The 24,112-nt window shown below is 45.3% G+C and overlaps 1 protein-coding gene across 1 annotated transcript in view; it reads right to left on the bottom strand.

The window, feature by feature from the left end:
- Nucleotides 1–11,231: 11,231 nt before the first annotated feature.
- The window catches only part of NR5A1 (nuclear receptor subfamily 5 group A member 1), a 128,797-nt gene continuing 115,916 nt past the window's right edge, over nucleotides 11,232–24,112 (bottom strand). The window contains exon 6 of the mRNA XM_066579778.1: nucleotides 11,232–11,479. Within this exon, the coding sequence (XP_066435875.1) occupies nucleotides 11,232–11,479 (248 nt within the window). The remainder of the gene's footprint in view (nucleotides 11,480–24,112) is intronic.

The raw sequence follows: 24,112 nt of genomic DNA, 5'->3' as shown, positions 1-24,112 counted from the left end.
ACTGGGGTTCTATAGAAGTGGACACATGCAGTTACAACTCCGTGTGGACCGACAGCATAGGTGGGTGCCAGGAAGCCACCGGCGGTACATAAATATATCCCATTGCAGTGCCCAGCACAGCTAAGGTAATGTCATGTTTAATGCAGGTGGGCTTCGGCCCACACTGCATGCCCCAGTCAGACTGGGGTGTTTTAGAAGTGGGCACATGCAGTTACAACTCTGTGTGGACCGACAGCATGGCTGGGTGCCAGGAAGCCACCGGTGGTACATAAATATATCCCATTGCATTGCCCTGCACAGCTGAGGTAACGTCAGATAAAATACAGGTGGGCTTTGGCCCACACTGCATGCCCCAGTCAGACCGGGCGTTTTAATACATAGACACAGGCAGGTACAACTCCCTAATGTGAGGTCCGTGTGGACCGACAGCATGGGTGGCTCCCTGGAACCCACGGGCGGTACAAAAATATATCCCATTGCAGTGCCCTGGACAGATGAGCTAACGTCTGATTAAATACAGGTGGGCTTCGGCCCAAACTGCATGCCCCAGTCAGGCTCGAGTTTTTTTTATAAGTATACACAGGCACGTACATCTCCCTAATGGGAAGTCCATGTGGACCGACAGCATGGGTGGGTCCCAGGAAGCCACCGGCGGTACATAAATATATCCCATTGCAGTGCCCAGCACAGCTGATGTAACGTCAGCTTTAATGCAGGTGGGCAAAAAATTAATTGGATTACACTGTAGGCGAGGGCCCAAAAAAATTGGTGTACCAACAGTACTAATGTACCTCAGAAAAATTGCCCATGCCCAACCAAGAGGGCAGGTGAAACCCATTAATCGCTTTGGTTAATGTGGCTCAATTTGTAACTAGGCCTGGAGGCAGCCCAGTTAAAATAAAAATTGGTTCAGGTGCAAGTTTCAACGCTTTAACCCCTTCCCGCTGCAGGGCGTAAGTTTACGTCCTGGGAGCGGGGTACTTCCCGCAACAGGGCGTAAACTTACGTCCTGGAGATAGCGCGGGATCACATATGATCCAGCGCTATCCCGCAGCGGGAGCCAGCTGTCAGTCACAGCCGGCGTCTCGCTGCAACAGCGGGGGGGCATCAGAGATGCGCCCGCCACTGTTAACCCCTTCCCTGCCGCGATCTAAGTAGATCGCGGCAGGGGAAGAGTTCACAGCGGGAGCGCGGCTCCCTCTGTGTCTCCGGCCGGGACTCGCGATGTCATCGCGAGAGCCCGGCCTGTCACCATGGCAACAGGACGCCAGACACTGGCGTCCTGTATTGCCTATGCCTGAGATCGCTGTATGAGCGATAAGGCATGGGAGAGCAGTAGCTCTGCCATGCCTTATACCAGCGATCATCAGGGCAGTGGTTAAAGTCCCTCAGAGGGACACAAACAGTGTGAAAAAAAGAAAGATTTAAAAAATGAATTAAAAAAAATGTAAAAAAAAAGAGTAAAAAAACCATTTTTTATGCTTTTTCTCAGATTAGCATAAAAAAAGGTAAAAAAAAAAATAAAACCCCACATATTTGGTATTGTCGCGTCCGTAACGATGCGTACAATAAGTTGCACATGCTTTTGATTGTGCACCGAAAAAAACGCTAAAAAAAAAGCTAAAAAACTGAGGCAAAATGCTCATTTTTAGCATTTTGCCTCACTAAAAACGCAATAAAAGTGATCAAAAAAGTCGTATGTACGCTAAAATGGTACCAATAAAATCTACAGCTCGTCTCGCAAAAAATAAGCCCTCATAGAGCTCTGTACATCAAAAAATAAAAAAGTTACGTGACTTTGAATGCAGCAATTTAGAATAGAAAAAAGATTTCCAAAAAAAGGTTTTTATTGCAGAAAAGTGGGAAAACCTAAAAAAAATGTTAGAATTTTGGTATCGTTGTAACCGTACCGGTCTGCAGAAAAAAAGGAAAGTCTCATTTATGCTGCATGATTAACGGTGTAAAAAAAAAATAAAAAAATCTATGGCAGAATTGATGCGTTTTCTCTCTCTGCTATCATTAAAAAAAATAAATTTACAATATAGTCTATGTACCCAAAATTGGCATCGATAAAAACTACAGTTCGCCACGCAAAAAACAAGCCCTCATACGGCCGCGTCCACGGAAAAATAAAAAAGTTATGGCTTTTGAAAAATGGAGATGGAAAAATACCAAAAAATCGCTTGGTCCTCAACGCCAAAATAGGCCATGTCATGAAGGGGTTAATGAGCATTGAAACGTATAAAAATTGTTTACAAAAATTATATGACTGAGCCTTGTTGGCCTAAGAAAAATTGCCCGTTCGGCGTCATTACGTGAGGTTTCAGGAGCAGGAGGAGGAGGAGGAGGATGAATAGAATACACAGATTGATGAAGCTAAAAGGTCCCCGTTTTTGATGGTGATAGAGAACGATGCTTCCATCCGCGGGTGCAGCCTACGTATTGCTTAGGTATCGCTGCTGTCCGCTGGTGGAGAAGAGAAGTCTGGGGAAATCCAGGCTTTGTTCATCTTGATGAGTGTAAGCCTGTCGACACTGTCGGTTGACAGGCGGGTACGCTTATCCGTGATGATTCCCCCAGCCGCACTAAACACCCTCTCTGACAAGACGCTAGCCGCAGGACAAGCAAGCACCTCCAGGGCATACAGCGCGAGTTCAGGCCACGTGTCCAGCTTCGACACCCAGTAGTTGTAGGGGGCAGAGGCGTCACAGAGGACGGTCGTGCGATTGGCTATGTACTCCCTCACCATCCTTTTACAGTGCTCCCGCCGACTCAGCCTTGACTGGGGAGCGGTGACACAGTCTTGCTGGGGAGCCATAAAGCTGTCAAAGGCCTTAGAGAGTGTTCCCCTGCCTGTGCTGTACACGCTGCCTGATCTCCGCGCCTCCCCTGCTACCTGGCCCTCGGAACTGCGCCTTCGGCCACTAGCGCTGTCGGATGGGAATTTTACCATCAGTTTGTCCGCCAGGGTCCTGTGGTATAGCAACACTCTCGAACCCCTGTCCTCTTCGGGTATGAGAGTGGAAAGGTTCTCCTTATACCGTGGGTCAAGCAGTGTGTACACCCAGTAATCCGTAGTGGCCAGAGTGCGTGTAACGCGAGGGTCACGAGAAAGGCATCCTAACATGAAGTCAGCCATGTGTGCCAGGGTACCTGTACGCAACACATGGCTGTCCTCACTAGGAAGATCACTTTGAGGATCCTCCTCCTCCTCCTCCTCCTCAGGCCATACACGCTGAAAGAATGACAGGCAAGCAGCATGGGTACCCTCAGCAGTGGGCCAAGCTGTCTCTTCCCCCTCCTCCTCAACGCGCTGAGATATAGACAGGAGGGTGCTCTGACTATCCAGCGACATACTGTCTTCCCCTGCCTCCGTTTCTGAGCGCAAAGCGTCTGCCTTTATGCTTTGCAGGGAACTTCTCAAGAGGCATAGCAGAGGAATGGTGACGCTAATGATTGCAGCATCACCGCTCACCATCTGGGTAGACTCCTCAAAGTTTCCAAGGACCTGGCAGATGTCTGCCAACCAGGCCCACTCTTCTGTAAAGAATTGAGGAGGTTGACTTCCACTGCGCCGCCCATGTTGTTGGAGTTGGTATTCCACTATAGCTCTATGCTGCTCATAGAGCCTGGCCAACATGTGGAGCGTAGAGTTCCACTGAGTGGGCATGTCGCACAGCAGTCGGTGCACTGGCAGATTAAACCAATGTTGCAGGGTGGCAGCGTCCATGTGGGACTTGCGGAAATGTGCGCCGAGCCGGCGCACCTTTCCGAGCAGATCTGACAAGCGTGGGTAGCTTTTCAGAAAGCGCTGAACCGCCAAATTAAAGACGTGGGCCAGGCATGGCACGTGCGTGAGGCTGCCGAGCTGCAGAGCCGCCACCAGGTTACGGCCGTTGTCACACACGACCATGCCCGGTTGGAGGCTCAGCGGCGCAAGCCAGCGGTCGGTCTGCTCTGTCAGACCCTGCAGCAGTTCGTGGGCCGTGTGCCTCTTCTCTCCTAAGCTGAGTAGTTTCAGCATGGCCTGCTGACGCTTGCCCACCGCTGTGCTGCTGTGCCACGCGACACCGACTGCTGGCGACGTGCTGCTGCTGACACATCTTGATTGCGAGACAGAGGTTGCGTAGGAGGAGGAGGGTGGTTTAGTGGAGGAAGCATACACCGCCGCAGATACCACCACCGAGCTGGGGCCCGCAATTCTGGGGGTGGGTAGGACGTGAGCGGTCCCAGGCTCTGACTCTGTCCCAGCCTCCACTAAATTCATCCAATGTGCCGTCAGGGAGATATAGTGGCCCTGCCCGCCTGTGCTTGTCCACGTGTCTGTTGTTAAGTGGACCTTGGCAGTAACCGCGTTGGTGAGGGCGCGTACAATGTTGTGGGAGACGTGGTCGTGCAGGGCTGGGACGGCACATCGGGAAAAGTAGTGGCGACTGGGAACTGAGTAGCGCGGGGCCGCCGCCGCCGTCATACCTTTGAAAGCCTCCGTTTCCACAACCCTATACGGCAGCATCTCCAGGCTGATAAATTTGGCTATGTGCACGTTTAACGCTTGAGCGTGCAGGTGCGTGGCGGCGTACTTGCGCTTGCTCTCCAACACTTGCGCTAGCAACGGCTGGACGGAGACATTGGTGGATGGGGCCGAGGACAGCGGAGGTGAGGCTGTGGGTGCAGGCCAGGAGACGGTAGTGCCTGTGTCCTGAGAGGGGGGTTGGATCTCAGTGGCAGGTTGGGGCACAGGGGGAGAGGCAGCGGTGCAAACCGGAGGCGGTGAACGGCCTTCGTCCCACCTTGTGGGGTGCTTGGCCATCATATGTCTGCGCATGCTGGTGGTGGTGAGGCTGGTGGTGGTGGCTCCCCGGCTGATCTTGGCGCGACAAAGGTTGCACACCACTGTTCGTCGGTCATCTGCACTCTCAGTGAAAAACTGCCAGACCTTTGAGCACCTCGGCCTCTGCAGGGTGGCATGGCGCGAGGGGGCGCTTTGGGAAACAGTTGGTGGATTATTCGGTCTGGCCCTGCCTCTACCCCTAGCCACCGCACTGACTCTGACAACCTGCCCTGCTGCTGCACTTGCCTCCCCCTCTGAAGACCTGTCCTCAGTAGGCGTAGCAAACCAGGTGGGGTCAGTCACCTCATCGTCCTGCTGCTCTTCCTCCAAATCCTCTGTGCGCTCCTCCCTCGGACTTACTCCAATTACTACTACCTGAGTGATAGACAACTGTGTCTCATCGTCATCGTCCTCCTCACCCACTGAAAGCTCTTGAGACAGTTGCCGGAAGTCCCCAGTCTCATCCCCCGGACCCCGGGAACTTTCCAAAGGTTGGGCATCGGTCGCGACAAACTCCTCCAGTGGGAGAGGATTCGGAACCATTGCTGCCCATTCTGGGCAGGGGCCCGAGAACAGTTCCTGGGAGTCTGCCTGCTCCTCAGAATGTGTCAATGTAATGGAGTGAGGAGGCTGGGAGGAAGGAGGAGCAGCAGCCAGAGGATTCAGAGTTGCAGCAGTGGACGGCGCAGAACTCTGGGTGGTCAATAGATTGCTGGATGCACTTTCTGCCATCCACGACAGGACCTGCTCACACTGCTCATTTTCTAATAAAGGTCTACAGCGTGGACCCATTAATTGTGAGATGAATGTGGGGACGCCAGAAACGTGCCTCTCTCCTAATCTCGCAGCAGTCGGCTGCGATACACCTGGATCAGGAGCTCGGCCTGTGCCCACACCCTGACTTGGGCCTCCGCGTCCTCACCCGCGTCCACGTCCTCTAGGCCTACCCCTACCCCTCAGCATGGTGTATTACCAGTAGTGCAGAAACAGAACGCTCCCCTCCTATTGCAAATAGTGGCGTGGAGCGGAGGGGGGGGGAGCTCAGTGCACTGCTCCCGGCCCTTCCAGCATCCTCCCCTGCAGAGAGGGGCACACCGTATATCTGCCGGGCATGAAAACCCGGCCGATATACGGACATCTGAATAAGCCCTCACTCTGTAAAGTTGGTATATAAATACTACATAGTTACCTCATGCTGAACCACAATATTTAAGCCTGCTGTGTTGTCTTACAGTGTGTGTAGTGTATATACACAAGAGGTGTGTTCAAAAAGTATCCAACCTTAAAGTTTTGGGCGTAACCCTAATGCGCATGCTTGGATTTTTTCCTGCCAGCAGACAGCCGATGAGTGAGGAGGTGTAAGTGAGCTCCATCTGATTCTCTTTTTTGACAAAATGATTAAAAAAAACTTGCACACAACTACTGCATTAAATTGTGTGTAAAGCTTTGCGATTTCCAAATGGAATTGATCCGCCAGATTCAAAAGAGGTGTTTCAGCACTGCTTCCGTTAGTGGCAGAAGCGTTGGGAGAAGTGTGGCTTCCTGAGGGGACAACTTTGCAGGAGATTAGTGTAAGATTGTTGTATCTGAATACAAATAGCCTTTATGAATAAAGATTGGATACTTTTTGAACACACTGTGTATATAGATTGATAGACAGATACACATAATCTTTGTTAAAATAAATCAAGCCCCAAGAAGTAGTTGCCATTTTGCTGCAAAACTTGGCATGCAGTTACATCTCAGGCAGATATGTAAATAATTAGAATTGTCACCTAGTTAGATGAATGTTCTTTCCACCTGAGGCCCTACAAGTGATTATACCCTTGACCTATAAAAAGACTCTCAGAAGTTACTTGTGTATAGTGGACCTCTTTTTCTGCTTGTGTAGAGTTTGTTGACCACTAGACATGACTCTGACTCAAAGAGATTTGCCAAGTTAACAAAGTTTGAAAGGGAGCTTATTATTGGAATGCATGAAGATGGGTTGTCATATTGACAAATTGGCCGCCACCTAGGCTATTCTGACCCCACTGTTTGGAGGTGTTGAGATCAGTGGATGTGTGAGGGCATGTGTACAAGGTCACCGGGCTCAGGACGCCCTCGACAGACCACTGGTAGAGAGGATTGTCTGACTTACATAAGCAGCTATGTTTCATTGTCCGCCATCCAGATACAGTTGACAGTATTGTTACAGGCCTCATTGGCTGTCAAAACCATTTCCAGGTGCCTGGCTGAAGGACATTTGGTCTCACAACACCCATTACATGTACTACTTTTGACACCCACTGCACCTCCATTTGTAATGCGGTTGTGAACTACGAAATTGGACTGCTATGGTGTGCAGCCAGGTCTTAAGTAATGAATCCGGGTTTAGTTTGCGCTCACTGATGGCTGTGTTTGTGTCTGGAGACCTAGGGATAAGCCCATTAACCTTGCATTTGTCTGGATGACCATCACATATGACAGTTGGTCACCCCTAGTAGTGGTACGAGGGACAATGACAGCTCAGCGATATGTTCAGGACATCCTGCAGCCACATGTGTTCCTCTCATGGCGGCTTTCAAGAGACATTTCTAGCAAGATAATGCTCGGCTTCACAGGCAAGGGGGTCACAGGAATCTCCCCACAACATTGTCACACTTCCGTGGCCTGCTTGATTGGCAGATTTATCAACAAAAGAATGAATGGGACCATCTGGGATGCCAAGTTTGACAACCTACGAGTTTGCACAATCTAGAGGCTCAGTTACAGCAAATGTGTAGTGATATGCCACAGATATCATATGGAACCTGCATGCCTTCATGCCCCTCAGCATCACATCTTGGATCCAAGCTAGAGGTGGTACAACAGGGTACTAGAGCCTCCATATCTGTCTGTATCACAACTTGTATCCAAGCTAGAGGTGGTACAACAGGGTACTAGAGCCTCCATGCCCACCCATATCACATCTTGTATCTAAGCTCAAGGCAGCCCAACAGGGAACTAGAGCCTCCATACCCATCCGTATCACATCTTGTATCCAAGCTCAAGGCAGCCCAACAGGGTACTAGAACCTTACTTCAAGTGTTCATTTTTCTGCAATAAATGATCCTTATGCTCTGATATTGTTATTAGTTCTATCAACATTACAAGCACACATAGAAAGTTTCATTCAATTATGACAACTCCTTCTAGGGTAGGGATTTCTCTTGGGAAAATGTAGCATCACATCACTGATTTTCTCGTGGCATGGTTGTGTCCCTTGCGCCAAAACAATACCCTTTGGGTATAAAAAGTGCGGTAAGATATCCATGCAAAAAAGGCTTGCTCATAGTACAATACGTTGTGCTGAGGCGTGCACAAAAATGCATACGCCATGTCAAGGAGCCCTAATATGCCCCAACAGTCAAATTAAAATAGGAAAAACCCTCCTGCAAAGGTTACTTTTTTAATTGTAGATTTTGAACTTATGTCTCATGTAAATATATGTGGCACAGAACTTGATCGCCTTTAGTGCATTTTTACCCCTTAGTAACATAAATAATTTAAGCCTTAAAAGCCAGTAAATGGTTTCCCTTTTGTATTCCAGCAGTCATAGCTTTTTTTTTAATTTTAGCCATTGTGGCTGTATGAGACCTTGTATTTTATGAAATGAGTTCCAGTTTTTGTAGGAACCAAGTTTGGGTACATATAATGTATTGAAAAACTTTTATTAATTATTTTCTGTCTTAATGCAGAGCTGTAGAAAACATGCTATTTCACCATTGCTTTTTGGGATTTATTTTTATGGCTTTCATCATGTGGTATAATTATGTTACCTTCATTCTCCGGGTCATTATCATAATTATTAGAGATGAGCGAACACTCTCAGATAAGGCAGTTACTCGAGCGAGCATCGCTCTTCTCGAGTAACTGCATTCTTGTCCGAGCAGGCTCCGGGGGGCAGCAGGGGGTATTAGGGGGGAAGAGTGAGAGAGATCTCTCTCCCCCCCCCCTACCCGCTAACCCCCGCCGCCCCCCGCTCACCCCTGCTCACCCCCGCCACCTCTAATAATTATCATAAACTTTTTGCGTGGCGCTATATTCCAGGACGACAGCATATTTATTTTCTGGTTGAAAGAACTGTATGAGGACTTGTTTTTAAGCTTGTAGGTTTTTATTGGTACCATTTTGAGGTACATATGACTGTTTTTAATTATTTTTTTATTCCTGTTTTTGGGGAAGCGAGATCATCTATTTTTGCGGGCTTTGTTATAGAATTTATTGTGCTGGATAAATAACGTAATACTTTACAGTACAAGGTGTTATGGATGTGATGACACCAATTATGTGTTTTATTTTTTCAGTATTTAAAGCCAATTGTAAGAGGGAAAAAGTGTTAACATTTTTCTGCAAAAATGTTTAGATGCCACGGTCATTAATGACTGCAGCATCTGTGAGATTAAACGATGTAGCTTAGATGAGCAAATCCTCATCATTTCACTGCTTTTCTGGGGAAAACACCATATGTGACAATCAGAGAGCAAATATGTTCTCTGAGGGATATGGAGGTGATAACATGAACAAAAGTCTATGTCACACCTTCCTTAGGACAGGGTGATATACAGGATCTCTTCTGATTTGACTGGTCTCTCCTCTGCAGACCCCGACTGAAGCGGATAGCTGGAATTTCAGTATTCTTGACTAAAAGTCAAACAGCCTTAGCTCTGGGGTCACTTTTACAATGATACAAAAAGCATGTTGGTAGCCCTGACAAAACTGGAGTAAGCACTGTTTAAAATATAACTAGCTCCAAAATTGTAATGTCCTTTTCCTGAAGAATGAACAGGGCTCTAAACTTCTGGGGAGAATGAAAGGGATTTTCCAACAGAATAAATTGCATGGGTAGGGAAGGGGTTAAAAGTAAAAACCATAATCATTGATCAAAAGTGCCCCAGTCCCCACCACAATAGTCCCAGAAGAAGATGCAGGGTCACATGCTGTTCATTGTATACATGACTGCCTTCACTGCTTATGTGCTACTCTGGGCTAGTGTTGGGAGGGGGACCTCTGACTGGTGGGTACAACTTACCTCTTATTTCAATCCATAAACTTGTTTTATTATCAGAAAACCCCTTTAAAGTGACGGAAGATGATATAGTATCAAGAAGAGGTAATTCTCATAAGTTTAGTAAACATTTTTAAAATTTGGTATTAAGAGCAGCTCTGGGGGTCAACAGGCACACATTTTGTATCTATTCATGTCAGTGCTTATGATTTCTATGCATGCAGCAATGTTCTTAGAGACGTGAGCACAAATGCAGCTAGATACAAGATACCTGCACACTCTCAGCCATGGTTATCCATAGTATTGAATGAACTTTTAAAAAGCTTGGTTTGGCCAGTTTGACAAACTTTTACAAAAAGTTTGGATCAGTCTGAAATAGGTGAATCAAATCGGTATTGCACCAGAGCCTCCAAACTGGTGTACAACCCTGACTACGAGTCATAAAAGTGCTGTATAACCCTCTGAGACGGGGCTTTTATAGTTCGTAGATAATCTTATACACCAGTGTTCAGGGCTAGTGTTGAGGGAACAGAACCAGTAGAACCCTGTTTTTGGTAAAACGTTGCTAAAAGCTTGATTCAGTTTAGTGCAAAGCTCAACTCAAAACAGGGTTCTACCGGTTCAGTTGGATCAACAGCAGTTACACAATATGTTGAAATACATACCAAGAAAAGTACTTCTGTACATGTTACTTTTTTCACATTAGGTAAGAACAGCAAACATCAGTCATCTTCTCAGAGCACATGTGCAAAAAACAGGTGAAAAGTGCGAATTTTTTTAGAAAATTAGGACAACATTAACTCCTCGGAGGTATTCAAAAAGAAAGTTACTCAATGTACATAATACAATAGTTTTTTTTATTTGTTGGATCTTTTAAAATATGTGCTTTAGACTTATTGTGCCAACCTATAAACACATTCACGACATATCTGAATAAAATGGATTCGGCAACCGAGCCATATTGGAGCATACCAATATGGCTTAACTTTGGACATATGTTAAAATAATAAAATGGTATCTTACGACTATTTTAAATAAACATACCTACAGAACACCCACGTTTAGCGGTTTTCTTTTTTTTTTCACATTAATGTTAAGAAGCATTTAGATTGTCATGAACCAAAACACGACAAATAATGGCATAAGAACAAGCCATTACACATAATAGAACATTCAGCAAAGAGCCACAATTATATTAAAATAAATCTGAAACTTTCCAATACTATAGGTTAAATACATCACCAAGGAATTTTTTTTTCTGGACAGGCAGCATTGATAAAAATGATCGCGCTCTTTGCAGAGTCCCTGGTTTCTTTAGGCTGAACAGTCCGTCGAAGGCTTCAATATAGAGTCACTTCTCAATGGAGCATCTCAAGCCCGCTTAGCGTGAAGCATTTCGATTAGTAAGTTGTTGCAGGGAACTTCCCCGCTAAGGTGCTTGTGGTAAAGGTACTCTTCCGCTTGCATGCTGATGGATCGAATTTCAGCTAGCCTCAGCAGAAGTAAACGATACTTGTCCGTACAATGGGGATAGTGGCACATTGTGTATTCCAGGAGGGCAGAGTTGAGCTTCTCTTGAGCGCTCTTTGCTAAAGTGTGGTTTTCCAGAAACTTTTCATCTGTTGATCATAAACACAAATAATAATTAATCATAGTCTATAGCAGAATTGTTAATTTCATTATCGATTTGGCATTCATTCCTAATACTTTGTAGGATAATAGGTTGAACTGGGTGGACATGTGTCTTTTTTCAGCCTTATATATATATATATTATTTAGAGATGGGCGAGTATACTCGCTGAGGGCAATTGCTCGAGCGAGCACTGCCTTTAGCGAGTACCTGCCCGCTCGAGACGAAAGGTTCGGGTGCCGGTGCAGGTGAGCGGTGAGTAGCGGCAGTCAGCAGGAGGGAGCAGGAGGGAGAGAGAGATCTCCCCTCCGTTCCTCCCTGCTCTCCTCCGCAGCTCCCTGCCCGCCGCCGGCACCCGAACCTTTTGTCTCGGGCGGGCAGGTACTCGCTAAAGGCAATGCTCGCTCGAGCAATTGCCTTTAGCGAGTATACTCGCTCATCTCTAATATTATTTTTTTAGGTTTTCTAGTAGTAAGTATTCGAGATGTTCATCAACTCTCTTACACGATTCTCCACCAAAATCGAATCCACGTAAATCAAGACATAGTAACATAGTATGCCAGGCCGAAGAAAGACAAATGTCCATCCTGTTTCCTTTGGTTGTCTCTATTCGACCTAATGCAAGTAGTCGTTATACATGATAAACACAGTCCATTTACGCACTCGAGTAGTAGTACAGAGGTATGACTCTTCTTTCTCTTAGGTGGAGTGGCAGAAGCCCAGGAGCTCCCTGCTCAGGCTTAGGTTGCTCCTCAGCCTTGGCTCAAAAACAATCTGTGAGTGGTACGCCCACTCCTTTTACCAAAGACTGTCAGTTGTCTCCTGGTTACTAAGGAGAGGCAGGCACCCTTTCTCTGCTGAAACACCATTAAAGAGCCATCTAGTCTAGAGGCCATATTTGTTACTATTCTACCACTGCATAAAGAAACAATTCCCAGCAGGGGGCATCATCTTCGAGCAGAAATAACTGAAGAGTTCTGTACAATTCCCTGCAACATGTGCCAAAAGACCTGTGATAACGTGCAGTTGCTTTGGCATGGAGAGCTGAATGGTCAACCGTACCCTGGAAAAGAGAAGCTGAAAACATTTTCTGTGCCTCGTACATGATCTCTGTGCACTGTGGTACATACATGGCAGCACATTCTTAAAGGGGTTGTCCAGTTGTGAACTATTGATGATGTGTCCTCAGGTTAGGTCATGAATAGTAGATTGCAGAGGGTCTGCTGCTCAGGATTCCCACCAATCAGCTGTTTGCTTGGCTGATGCACTTGTTTCCAGTGCCAATTTCTACAGGAAGCTGACAGTTCCATTCTCATTGCAGGCCATTTCAATAGGAACTTGGGAATAGGGCCATTTCAGTGTGAAAGGAGCTGTCTGCTTAAAGGAAACCTGTACTTTATGTGATAATCTCTGAGTGCTGTCATTGGCTGCAGTAGATTGTTTATAGATGGTTCAGTCTGACCGTAGCCTCTAAAGAGGACATCAGCAGAGCCTGGAGGCGGTGGGGAGCGGCAGGTTATTTGTTATTTTACACCATGGGCAACTTCTTAGGTTGTCCTTTCATAACTTGAAAAAACCCTTTAAGGCGGTTTTCCCACTACTGAAAATTGCTTCACGGCCACTCAGTACTTCCTGGTTGCTGCTGACCAGGACATGTGACTGCTGCAGCCAATCACTGGCCACAGTAGTGGCCTTCTATAGTTGTACCTTGTGCAAATCAACCTTGTTCACCGTGCAAATACATTGAGCATATTTGCGCATATGCTCGTCTGAAGGAGCGCTTAGTCAGATAAAAAACCCTGACAAAGCTCCATTGGATGACATATTACAAGACCATTTTTCTCTAAAAAAAAACATTACCATTGTGTTTCTGTAATACAATGTTGTATGGACATTACAATGTAGCCAATCTGCACTCTGATACTTTTTGTTAAAGCATTTTCACAAGTAATTACTTGACATGATCCACTGATGTTTTAATCTGTACAAACTAGGGGGGTACTACACAATAATAAGAATAAACCAAGTATTTTTCTGCAGATTGTGCCCGACATTAACATACCCAAGTAACATTACCCTTGTGTTAAGGTTGTGCATCTGGGACCTGTGGTTCTACAGGCTTCCTTGTGCACACCTTTACAGGTTGGGGTTAATTGAGCTGGCTGGGTGTGGTATTCTCCATCAGCCAATTCCCCTTACCTGCTGAAGATAAATACCAGCAAACTCTGGTGAGAGATTGCTGGTCATTTTAGTGCTTTACTGTTTTTCTCGGTGTTGAGCCCACTCAGAGCTAGTGCGGTGCATGCTTGTCTGTAGTGTCCCTCTCTCCTCCCCTGAAGATGGTCTGGACACCTGCTGTCCCTCCCTTCCTTGCGTTCTGGGGTGTGTGCATTGTGTAGTACGATGACCACACAGGTGCAGACGGCCTGTGGTTTCTCCCTATTCCTGGGCAGGTGTGGCCCCCAAACGTCTGATGTCCTATGTGTGTGTCAGATGGGTGATGCCTGACACTGTTCCCTATGTCAGCAGAGTGGCTGACTTGGAGTGAGGACACTTGGATGACCATCTGTATGCAGGTGAGCTCTGGGTGGGGTTTGTGTTGTATGTTGTATGCACAACCTGGTTGGTGTAAACAGTGATGTGTTTGATATGTCTGTGCAGGTGGCCAGACATGTGCATCATGTGCAGTCCTGTTCTGTGTTTAGTGTGTGTACACAGTGTCGTGTCCTATGTGTGTCTAATGCATCTCTCCAGGTTCCTTATCAGCTTCATACAGTGAGGCCAACCTTATCGGGACAATTACCCTGCTTTTAGGCAGGGGTGCCTCACTTTCCCTGATTAGTAAGGGATAGGTGTTCTTCTATCTTGCCTGGAGAGGCGTAGTTTGTCACTGCAAATGCTGTGAGTGGTGTTTGTGGTTTTAAATAGGACACCATCTTGAGTCCATATAGAGGTGTGGCGCTTTAGTGTGTCACACGAGCGTAACACCTTGGTATAAAGATGAGGAGACAAAAGAGGAAAAACGGAAAAACACTATCCACCAATTAATCTCATCAGAGGACGGAAGAACGGACATGCTTGACCAGGCGCAACAAATATGCAAAAAAGAAAAAACTGAGATACAGCTCATCCAATGGACACAAAAAAATATAAAAACACTAAACTTTAATTTGACATTCTTCTAAAAAAAAATATTAAGGTCGTGTAGACCAAAGATGACCATAACACACAAAAAAATGCTCTAAACCCACTGATGTGTTTCCAGCGCCTTTAGACAACATTGTGTATTTAAAACCCCTAGAAGTCATCACATGGTACCAATTAATGATCATGAGACCAAAGCTGTGAGTGCAGGGTTCTAATTATCCAATCAAGTTGCTGCACTTATGGATCCAATTTCGCTCGCTGATGACACTTATTAATACAGGAGATCTTAGAACAAGATAGCGCTTACCTTGTAGCCATGAAATAACACTAAGACATATACAAGCGATCGGAATAGCGCACTAACGTGCGAAGTCTGCGGATATATGTGTAAAAGGCCGGCCAGTCAGCAGCAATACACAGATGCATCAGCAGTGCAGTAAATTCGCCATGCTGAACCTTGTAGTACTTAACTGTTTGTCATGCATCTGTGAACAACCCTACACATGCATATTGACAATAGAGATCGCGCACTAAGGGCTCCTTCAGACGAAGTAGAGAATAGAAGCCATTGATTTCAATGGGTTCATTCTTATTAGTCCTTTTTGCCTGCGCAGATTAAGACATTATCGAATGAAAGTCTGCAGATATAAAATGCTGAAAGTTTCTCTCTTCAGAAGAAGTCGCCTAATGGGTTCTATTGCGCGTAATAAACAGCAAAATAGAACATGCTGCATTCTTTCTTGCGTATGTATGACACACAATACATATACGCAAATGTGAATAAATAAATGAAAATCAATGTACTTTCATTGACTCTATTCAATAATAATAATCTTTATTTGTATACTGCCAACTTATTCTGCAGCGCTTTCAAGACACGTAGGGAACACAAACAATGCGAAATTTACAGAAGTCACATCTGGTATTCAATTATTTGGAAACAAAGGGGGTGAGGGTGATACAGAAGGTACAGGGGTAGGCAGCGGAGCAAGGAGGAACACAGCAATGCGACAATATCATGTGATATACAGTTTTTAGGACACAAACGGGGTGTTGTAGTGCAGGAGGTACAGGGCAGAAAGTTTACATGATAGACAAAAGTGGAAAGCCATAGGTAGAGGCAAGGGCATATTGTGGGAGTGGGGGACTAGATCAGGAGGTTTGGTGTGCTACTTTTAAGAGGTTGGTCTTTAAGGTGCGTCTGAAGTTCCGTGCCTTTGGAATTGTCCCAATGTTTTGCGGTAGAGCATTTCATAGGATTGGTGTTAAGAATTTTATCAGCGGGCGTGCTGTCTGTGAATTATGATGGTGTCAGATACTGTTATGGAGATGTTGGGGGGAGACTGGCTGGTTAAGGGCGGAAAGACAAGAAGGTCAGTTTTTGAGAGGTTAAGTTTGAGAAAAAGGGACATCGTGGTGTTAGAGACAGCAGGCAGACAGTCGGTGATGTTTTGGAAGAAAGGTGCAGAGATATCACGGGAAGAAGCGTATAACTAGGTGTCATCAGCGTAGAGGTGGTGTTGGAGGCCTAATCTGCAGATCGTTTGTCTAACTGGGGCTGTGTAGATAGAAAAGAGGAGGGGAACAAGGACCGAGCCCAGGGAGACCCCAACAGTGAAGGGGAGCAGAGAAGAGATAGAGCTAGCAAAGGAGATGCTGAAAAAGTGGTCAGAGAGGTAGAAGGAAGACCAGGAAAGTGTTCTTTAGGCCAATGGAGCGAAGGATAGCAAGGGGGAGGTCATGGTCGACAGTGACAAATGCAGCAGAGAGGTCAAGGTGGATTAGTAGTGAGTAGTCATTCCTTGATTTGTCCGTCTTCAGTTTGATTGATATTTTTTTGAGGGCAGTTTTGGTCTAATGCAGGTGGCGGAAGCTGGACTGGAGGGACTCGAGGAGAGAGTTGAAGATGGTGGTGAGATGGGTAATGACTGCCTGGAAAAGGGACCGTAGGAGGTGTGAGGAAAAAGGGTAGCTGGTGCAGGTGGTGGGGCAGGCAGCAGAAAGCAGTCTGGAGACTTCTTCCTCTGTCATTGGTTCTAGTATAGATAGTGAGTGATGGGTGAAGCATTGAAGAGACCAGGAACGGGGCTAGCCGATTAATGTTTGGAGATTTCTTTGTGGAGGTTTTCGATTTTTTTTTCTTTTTTTTGAAGTGGGCGGCTAGCTCTCCAGCACTGGGATCCGTCACGGGGGCCTGTTCTTTAGGGCTGAGGAGGGAGTGGAAGGTATCGAAGAGTCTTTTGGGGTTGTGGGATAGTCAGGAGACAAGGGAGATGAAATAATACACAGTGAACTTACGCTTGTGTGAGCCAAGCCTAAATCATATATCCTATTCTAAATATTGTCATATTTTACAGAACTGACTCTATAAAATACTTAATTGTCAAACACTTGTACATTATTTCAATGGAGAAATGAATATGGTGAAGTTTTGCCAAATTTCAGAGCTGGTGGTGGTAAAATTGTACTGGTCTTCACGACATGAAGAACCTCAGTCTTCATGGGTGCACAGCATGAAGGTTCTTTCTGTCTGCTAATATCCAGCAGACCATGTCAAGGACCATTTGTCATGATCTTAACGGGTTAAAAGTTATATTTAGCTGCTACATTCGCAAAGCACATTCTCTACTTTTTGAGTCAAAAATAAGGATAGGATTCTTTTTCGAAAATCCAACGCAGATTCCACTCAAGAAATTTTTTTTTCTCTGCAACAACTGAAACATTTTGCTAAATAAAAGCCACACATCTCCATGTTCCTGTGGTTATTTCATAATAACCATAAAGACATTGCATTGATGAATGTCAATGTCGTTGTCTAACTCACCTGATTCTCCGAGCGGCCCTATTCAGCATTTAATTGAATATCTGAATAATCTTTTCATTCTGGCAAGCCACAAAAAATGTTGGCTAAACAACGTTGACTCACTTCATACGGAGGCAGCAAGCAGTTGGTCGTGTCACAATGGAACCCATCACACATACAGACGTGCCTGGGATTATTTCTATGCCCTCAAGTGTTCTCCTCATTCAGAACTGCTTTTGTTTAGCAGAAGCTGTTGATAACTTGGAAATGGTTAAGGGAATATGCTGGCTTATAAAAAGCCCTTTCTCCCCTTCTGCAGTGACTGCTCTATGAATGCAAGACATGAAATCGAATGACAGGTCAACCCATTAAAGCTCTATTAAGTCTTTCTACAGAATGGATGCTTACCTGAGCGATCTTCATAAATATTGCTGTTTTGAGAAGCTCCAATATTAATTAAAACACTTTACCTGCTCAGGAGAGAAATCTATTTAGCGGCACAAATAGAAGCCTCTCCAGTCAATGCCTTTGCTTTGATTGTGTGGGAAATGTGGAAATTCTCTCGATCAAAGCAATAGCATCGTGAACGTGAGATGAAACTCTGCTCTGTACAGCTGAGCCTGCAGCGGCGGCGGTGAATGTGCGGAGGTGAAAGAAGGAGCGGTATAAATGGATTTATCAACAGTACTGAAGAATGTTGCCAAACGTGACATTTGCGCCTATTGTACGAATAGCATTTATAGAGCTATGTATGCATGGTGGACACAACCATTGAAGACCGTCTATATCTTTTACTGAAAGTATTAGTTCGAGGGCGGAGGGATTACAAGCCATCTGGTTCTCAGTGATGCTAATGGTGCTTTTAGTTTTTAAAAATGGAAGTAACTGAACAATATATTTTGTATGCTTAATACCGGCATACTCGATCCAAATTGTTACCATGCGTCCAATATGTTTGCGCCAGATTTATTGCACATCTACTGATTTCCTAATCACTATAACAGGCGTCATGAGTCTTCCATTCCTCTTCATCTGCACAACCACAGTGAGAAAAAGCGGAAATGGAGTGGCAGTCAAGCATCTGCACTGCTGCTTCGTGCCAAGCGTGCTTCCTACGGAGCTTGAATGGATCAGCAATGCTCAAGAGCAACTGGAGCTCCATTTATACCAGTCCCCACACTATCGGGTGGTTGAAGAGGAATGGAGAACTAAAGACCCTTAGCAAAACAATGAAAACCCTTTAATACCTTTCTTGTATATATATATACATATATATATTAGTACTGGCCATATAGCTCACACACTGTTGCAATAGCGACTGCAGCATCTATGTAGTTAGAGGGAGGGGGCTACCTCTGTGTGACCAGGGGGTGCTTTCTTTGATGCCCTAACAATGTGATCAGGTAACCCAGTGGGTTGCCATAGCAGCTGGAGAACTAATAAGGGTTGCATGGTCTGCCATATTTCCTAACCAAAATGCAAAAAGAGACATAAAAATCACATTTCCCATTTTTTCCCCATTAAAAAATGCTTTATGTAAAAAAATAAAACGGTAAAAATAAAAGTATACAGAATTGATGTCACTGCAATACAATGTCCCGTACTATAAAGCTAGCGTTATTTATGCTGTAAAAAAAACCCTAAAAAACAATGCCAGATTTGTTGGTTTTATTCATCCAGCGCTTCAAAAAAATGCAATAAAAAGTGATCAAAAAGTTTTATGTACATCTAAATAATAGCAAAAAAAGCTACAGGTCACTGCCACACTGAACGCTGTAAAATGTAAAACATAAAAACCGCGCAATTGTTTTTCCCCTACCATTTCTCCATTGCAAGCGAGTTTTTTTTCTTTAACGTCAAAGAGGTTGTGTGGGTTAACTTTAAAGATAGGTAACAGCTGGGCATGCATTAAAATAAACTCATACTAACTTGCCTTCAGTCCCCAAGGGCACCGCTAACCGGCTCCACTTGTAGAAGGCAGGTGATCATTGCGGGCAATCAGAAGCTGCAGCAAGTTCCTGACGTCATGGCACCTAGGATGTAATCACTGATGCCAGGAGTTTGGAAGACTACAATGGTTACCTGACTTTCAGAGGAAGAGGATGGGGATAGAGCAGCAGAGCCGGTTAGCTTTGCCCCAGGAGGCCAAAGGCTGGTGAGACGTGAGTATGCTTAATTTTTTATTTTAATGCATGCCAATGCCACATGGCTTTCTGCGTGTCTACATGATCACACAGCTCCTCTTACTCAGTGCCCTATGCACTGCTGCCCATTCTGCCAATGCAGGGATCTGAGCCTCCTGCAGTACAGTGCCTTCTGCCAACACGAGTAAGGACTCATCCAGCTTCTCATCTGCCTTGGCCAACGCTGCTTCAAAAATCTTATTTACTTAGGCTAATTTCACACGGGTGAGCGCAATATCGGGCCATGAAACTCGTCCCAATATCGCGCTCAGGAACATGCGATTTTTCCCGTGGATGCGAGGCGTTTTTGTGTCAAAACCCACTCACATCACTTTGGCCGCTTTCACGCAGCCGAGAAAACTGTGTGAAATTTGTGCATTTAAGAGACGCACAAATCTTGCATGAAGGTGAACCTTATTCTTTTGAATGGGGTCATATACAGAAATATATAAAAATTGTGCCAGGTCCTATCTTTGGGCGTTCTTCGGAACCTCTCATCCATTGTTTGTAATAGGATCAGGAAAATCATTGCACAGTGTGCGATGTGCCCATGATGTGATGCGAGGTTTCCCATTGAAAACAATGGAAACATTTGCCTATCCTCCTGGGCGGCTTTTAGCTACGCCGGAGAATCCCTACTTCCCTGAAGTAATATGAGGCTTTTTTGACACAAAACGTCTTGCATCCATGGGCAAATCGCACATTCCCAACCACGATATCGGGTCAAGTTTCACGGCCCAATATCACACTCGCCCATGTGAAATAAACTTTCAGGGAAGTAGGGATCCTCCGGCAGAGCTGAAGGAACCTGCAAGTGTTTCCTCTTGTTTTCAATGGGAAACCTTGCATCGTGTGCACCTCGCACGCCATGTGATATTTTTCCCGGCCCCATTGGGCGAGGCGTTGCGAGGGAATGCCCAAAGATAGATCAAAAGAAAGAGGTTCATATTCGTGCGTCTCACAATGCACAAATCACGCATGATTTTCTCGACTATATGAAAGCCGCCTTAGTCAGAAAATAGAGAGAAAGGAGGGGGCAGTCACTGCTGCGGGGCCCTGAGGGACTCAAAGACTCAAGTACTGCATACCGCTAGGTCAATCCTTATTTTTCTCTCTCGGTTTGTTTTTTCCTCAGTAAAAAAGTCCTGTACTTTAGTTTAGTATTTTCATAGATTTCTTTTTTCATTTTAATAAAGGCCTTTTCATGACTCTCTTTTCATACTTTGTCTAAATAGTGTTTGTCGTTCTGTATTATGCCTAGGCATTCTGCACAATGCTTAGCTTAGCTAAAGTATGTAGCATGCTTAAAAATACACACTTCTTGTACCTTGCTTTAAAAACCTCACATATTCTATAGAATGCCTAGCCATTCTATACAATGCCTCATTTCATACATTGCCTGTAACATATAGAATGTCAAAATAAAATGACATTATTTCACACTTTGCCTAAAGGATGTTAAGCATTCTATGAAATAGCTAGGTATTCTATACAATGCCTGCATTTCACACTTTGTCTATAACATATAACATTTATAAAAGGGGTTGTGTGGGCTCACTTTAAGGATAGGTAATGGCTGGGCATGCTTCAAAATAAAAAAAATAATGCATACTCACCCCTTACTGGCCACTGGTCCACTAGAGCATCACCAACTGGCTCTGCTGCTCCATCCCCGTCCACCGCCTCTGGAAGTCAGCCATTCTATAAAATAGAACGCTATCTTTTCTCCTTAGGGAGAGCATCTAGAAGGTGAGTGAGGAGACTTATAAGGCCGTTCATGCTCCTCTGGGTAATATGCAAATAAGGGAGATGGAACAATACCTCTGCAGCACCAGCTATTGGAAGGCAGCATTCCTTCATGGATTTAATAGGCTGTTTGGTCTAGAAAATATATTTAAAACACCTTTTAGGGAATAGTGAGTTAATAAAAGGGATCTTTCTTTCAAGATTCTTATTAATTAGCCAAACCTGTTCATAAGATGCCTCCCCCCCTCCACCTGCCATGATTGACACTTCCAATCTCATCTCCTTAATCAAAACACCTTTTGCCACGCATGAAAATTGCAAGTGCAGTGATGTGTATTTCTCCCAAAATGCGATGCACTCGCAGGCAAAAATCACAGGTTTGCAAGTGTGATATCGGTCCAAGAAATGTAGGGTGCATTCACACAGGCGATTTTCACACGTGATTTCTGTGGTTTGCGAGATGTACAGAAATGTCACGTGACAAGAACTCTTAGGGCTGACACCTACTGGCGATATTTTCTTTCTTGCGCTGCGAGAGCACGTGAAAACTCTCGCCTCGCAGCGCAAGAAAGACGCCGAAATAAGACCGGCATATCGCCAGTCTTTTCAATGGGGCCAGCGGCAGCAGCGCTAGCCCCATTGAAAAGATATGGAGAATTTCGCGGACTTCTGCCACAGCTGTGACAGCTGTGGCAGAAGTCCATGGTATTCTCCCTATGTTTTCAATGGGGCTAGCGCTGCTGCCGCTGGCCCCATTGAAAAGACTGGCGATGTTCCAGCAATTTACCAGCGTTTTTCTCGCACTGCGCTGCGAGACGTTTCACTTACTCCTGCAGCGCAGTGGAGAAAAAAAATGCCGGTGGGTGTCCACCCTTAAAGGAGGAAAAAATTGCACCCCACTTGATGGCAAATGCCCATTTCAAGCGAGTGTGATTTTGTATTTTTCCTATTGAACCAACATGCGATTTTCAAGCTTGTGAAAATGGCATGTACGGTGATATGATGTGGAATCCTCGCAAACTGCATCGCATTCACATGGAAAATCGCTGGTTTGCAAGTGTGATATCGATCTGAAATAACGCAGTTCGCCATGTGAATGCTCCCTAAGTTAGGCTAGTTTCACACGAGCCTTTTTATTGTGGTAATTGTGCCGCGATAAAATGTCGGCCAAAAATCGCGACCATCCGCAGCATTGGATTCCAATGCATTTGTTCAGATGGGCGATTTTCCGGTGCGTAAAATCGGCCGGCCGGAAAAGAGAACGCATATGGAGCACATACTGACCGACCGCTTTTACGTCGGCCAGCAAAGCAGGGCTAGTCCTATCTTTTGCCGGAATATGCTGGCCGTTCCATAGACTTCTATGGGAGCCTATGAGAACAATTAGAAAAGGAAAGGGGGAGGGAGTTTAGCAGCAGATCGCATCGCTAAAGTCCCTCCACCCCCTTTGCCAGCAGCTTTCATAGGCTGGGGAGGAAGAGGGAGGGAATTTAGCATGGCAAGGCTCTGCTAAGCTCCCGGACCCATCCCACCACCTCCCCTTGCCAGCAGCTGGCAAGGGGCGGAGAGGGAGTTTAGCACACTAGCTCTGCTAAGCTCCTGCCCCCTCCCTTTGCCAACAGCCGGTAAAGGGCAGAGAGGAGGAGGGAGTTTAGTAGAGCTGAACTCTCTCCCCCCGGCCTCCAGGCTGCACTGTACAAATGCCATACCCTGCCAACTAAATGCGACTTGGTCATGGCTGCCTCTCGTTCATGCAATTTTCGTCCGTGCGGTGGCCGTGACGTGAGTGACTGAAAATCGCAGCGCCCGTGTGAAGGACCCCTTAGATTGTGTTTGTCAACGATTGTGACAGACATAACAATCAGACCAAATTTTATTACTAAGCAATGCAGGTAGCCCATTAATTGCAACGAGTTCACTTACCTTTTCCTGCAACTGTAAGTTACTAAGTGTGCCTTCAGAATATACTACTATGGAGAATAAAGAAACACTATGTTTCATTCACTCGGTTGCAATAATGTGTCAATCTGAGAACATTATTCTTTCTTTCGATACATAATTAATGAATATGCCCATTAAAGTTTTGTATACCTTATTTTACTCAGATGTGAAGTTTGCTAAGTGTAGTAAGCCATTTTCTGAATTGACTCATTGTACTCTGACAGATTGATGCCACAAGGCTTCAAGTGGATAATTAGCGGTTTCGTGTTTAGACATTTGCTGACAAAGGCTCGGTTCAATCTCAGAGAGACTGGATTTCTAGAAGACTCTATCCACATTAGCGATGGCTTCCGTTCTGTCAAGTTTTCATTTTTAACGTCTGCTGCACTAATTGTGCCACGCAAAAAAAAATGAAAATTGGTAAACTCTTCAATTCATCAAGATCCATTTCAAAACAGAGCCATCAAAGCCATTAATTCTCTAATAAGAATATGGAAGGCACACCATGATGCTAATTAGAAATGGTGACGACGGCTCTATTGATCATCACATATTCCAAACCAGCTGGAGACCCCGGAGGAGCTGTAGCTCATTCTCCATACCGACAGCACATCACGAAACGCAGTGGTTGGGTCATGCATAGTGATGTCACAAATGTCCATAAACCTAATGCCTAAATAGTGCACATGATCTCCAGCGTCACTAGACCCCAAAGTTAATTCAGACCCAATAGATAGTACAATGACCAGCATACTGGCGCAAGTCATAGGAGGGAGAACGCATTCTGCTGCCGCAGATAAGA

The sequence above is a fragment of the Eleutherodactylus coqui genome, chromosome 10 (assembly GCF_035609145.1).
Source record: "Eleutherodactylus coqui strain aEleCoq1 chromosome 10, aEleCoq1.hap1, whole genome shotgun sequence".
Lineage (NCBI taxonomy): Eukaryota > Metazoa > Chordata > Amphibia > Anura > Eleutherodactylidae > Eleutherodactylus > Eleutherodactylus coqui.
The sequence above is the reverse complement of the archived record's forward strand: the minus strand, read 5'-3'. Positions and strand labels throughout refer to the sequence as shown.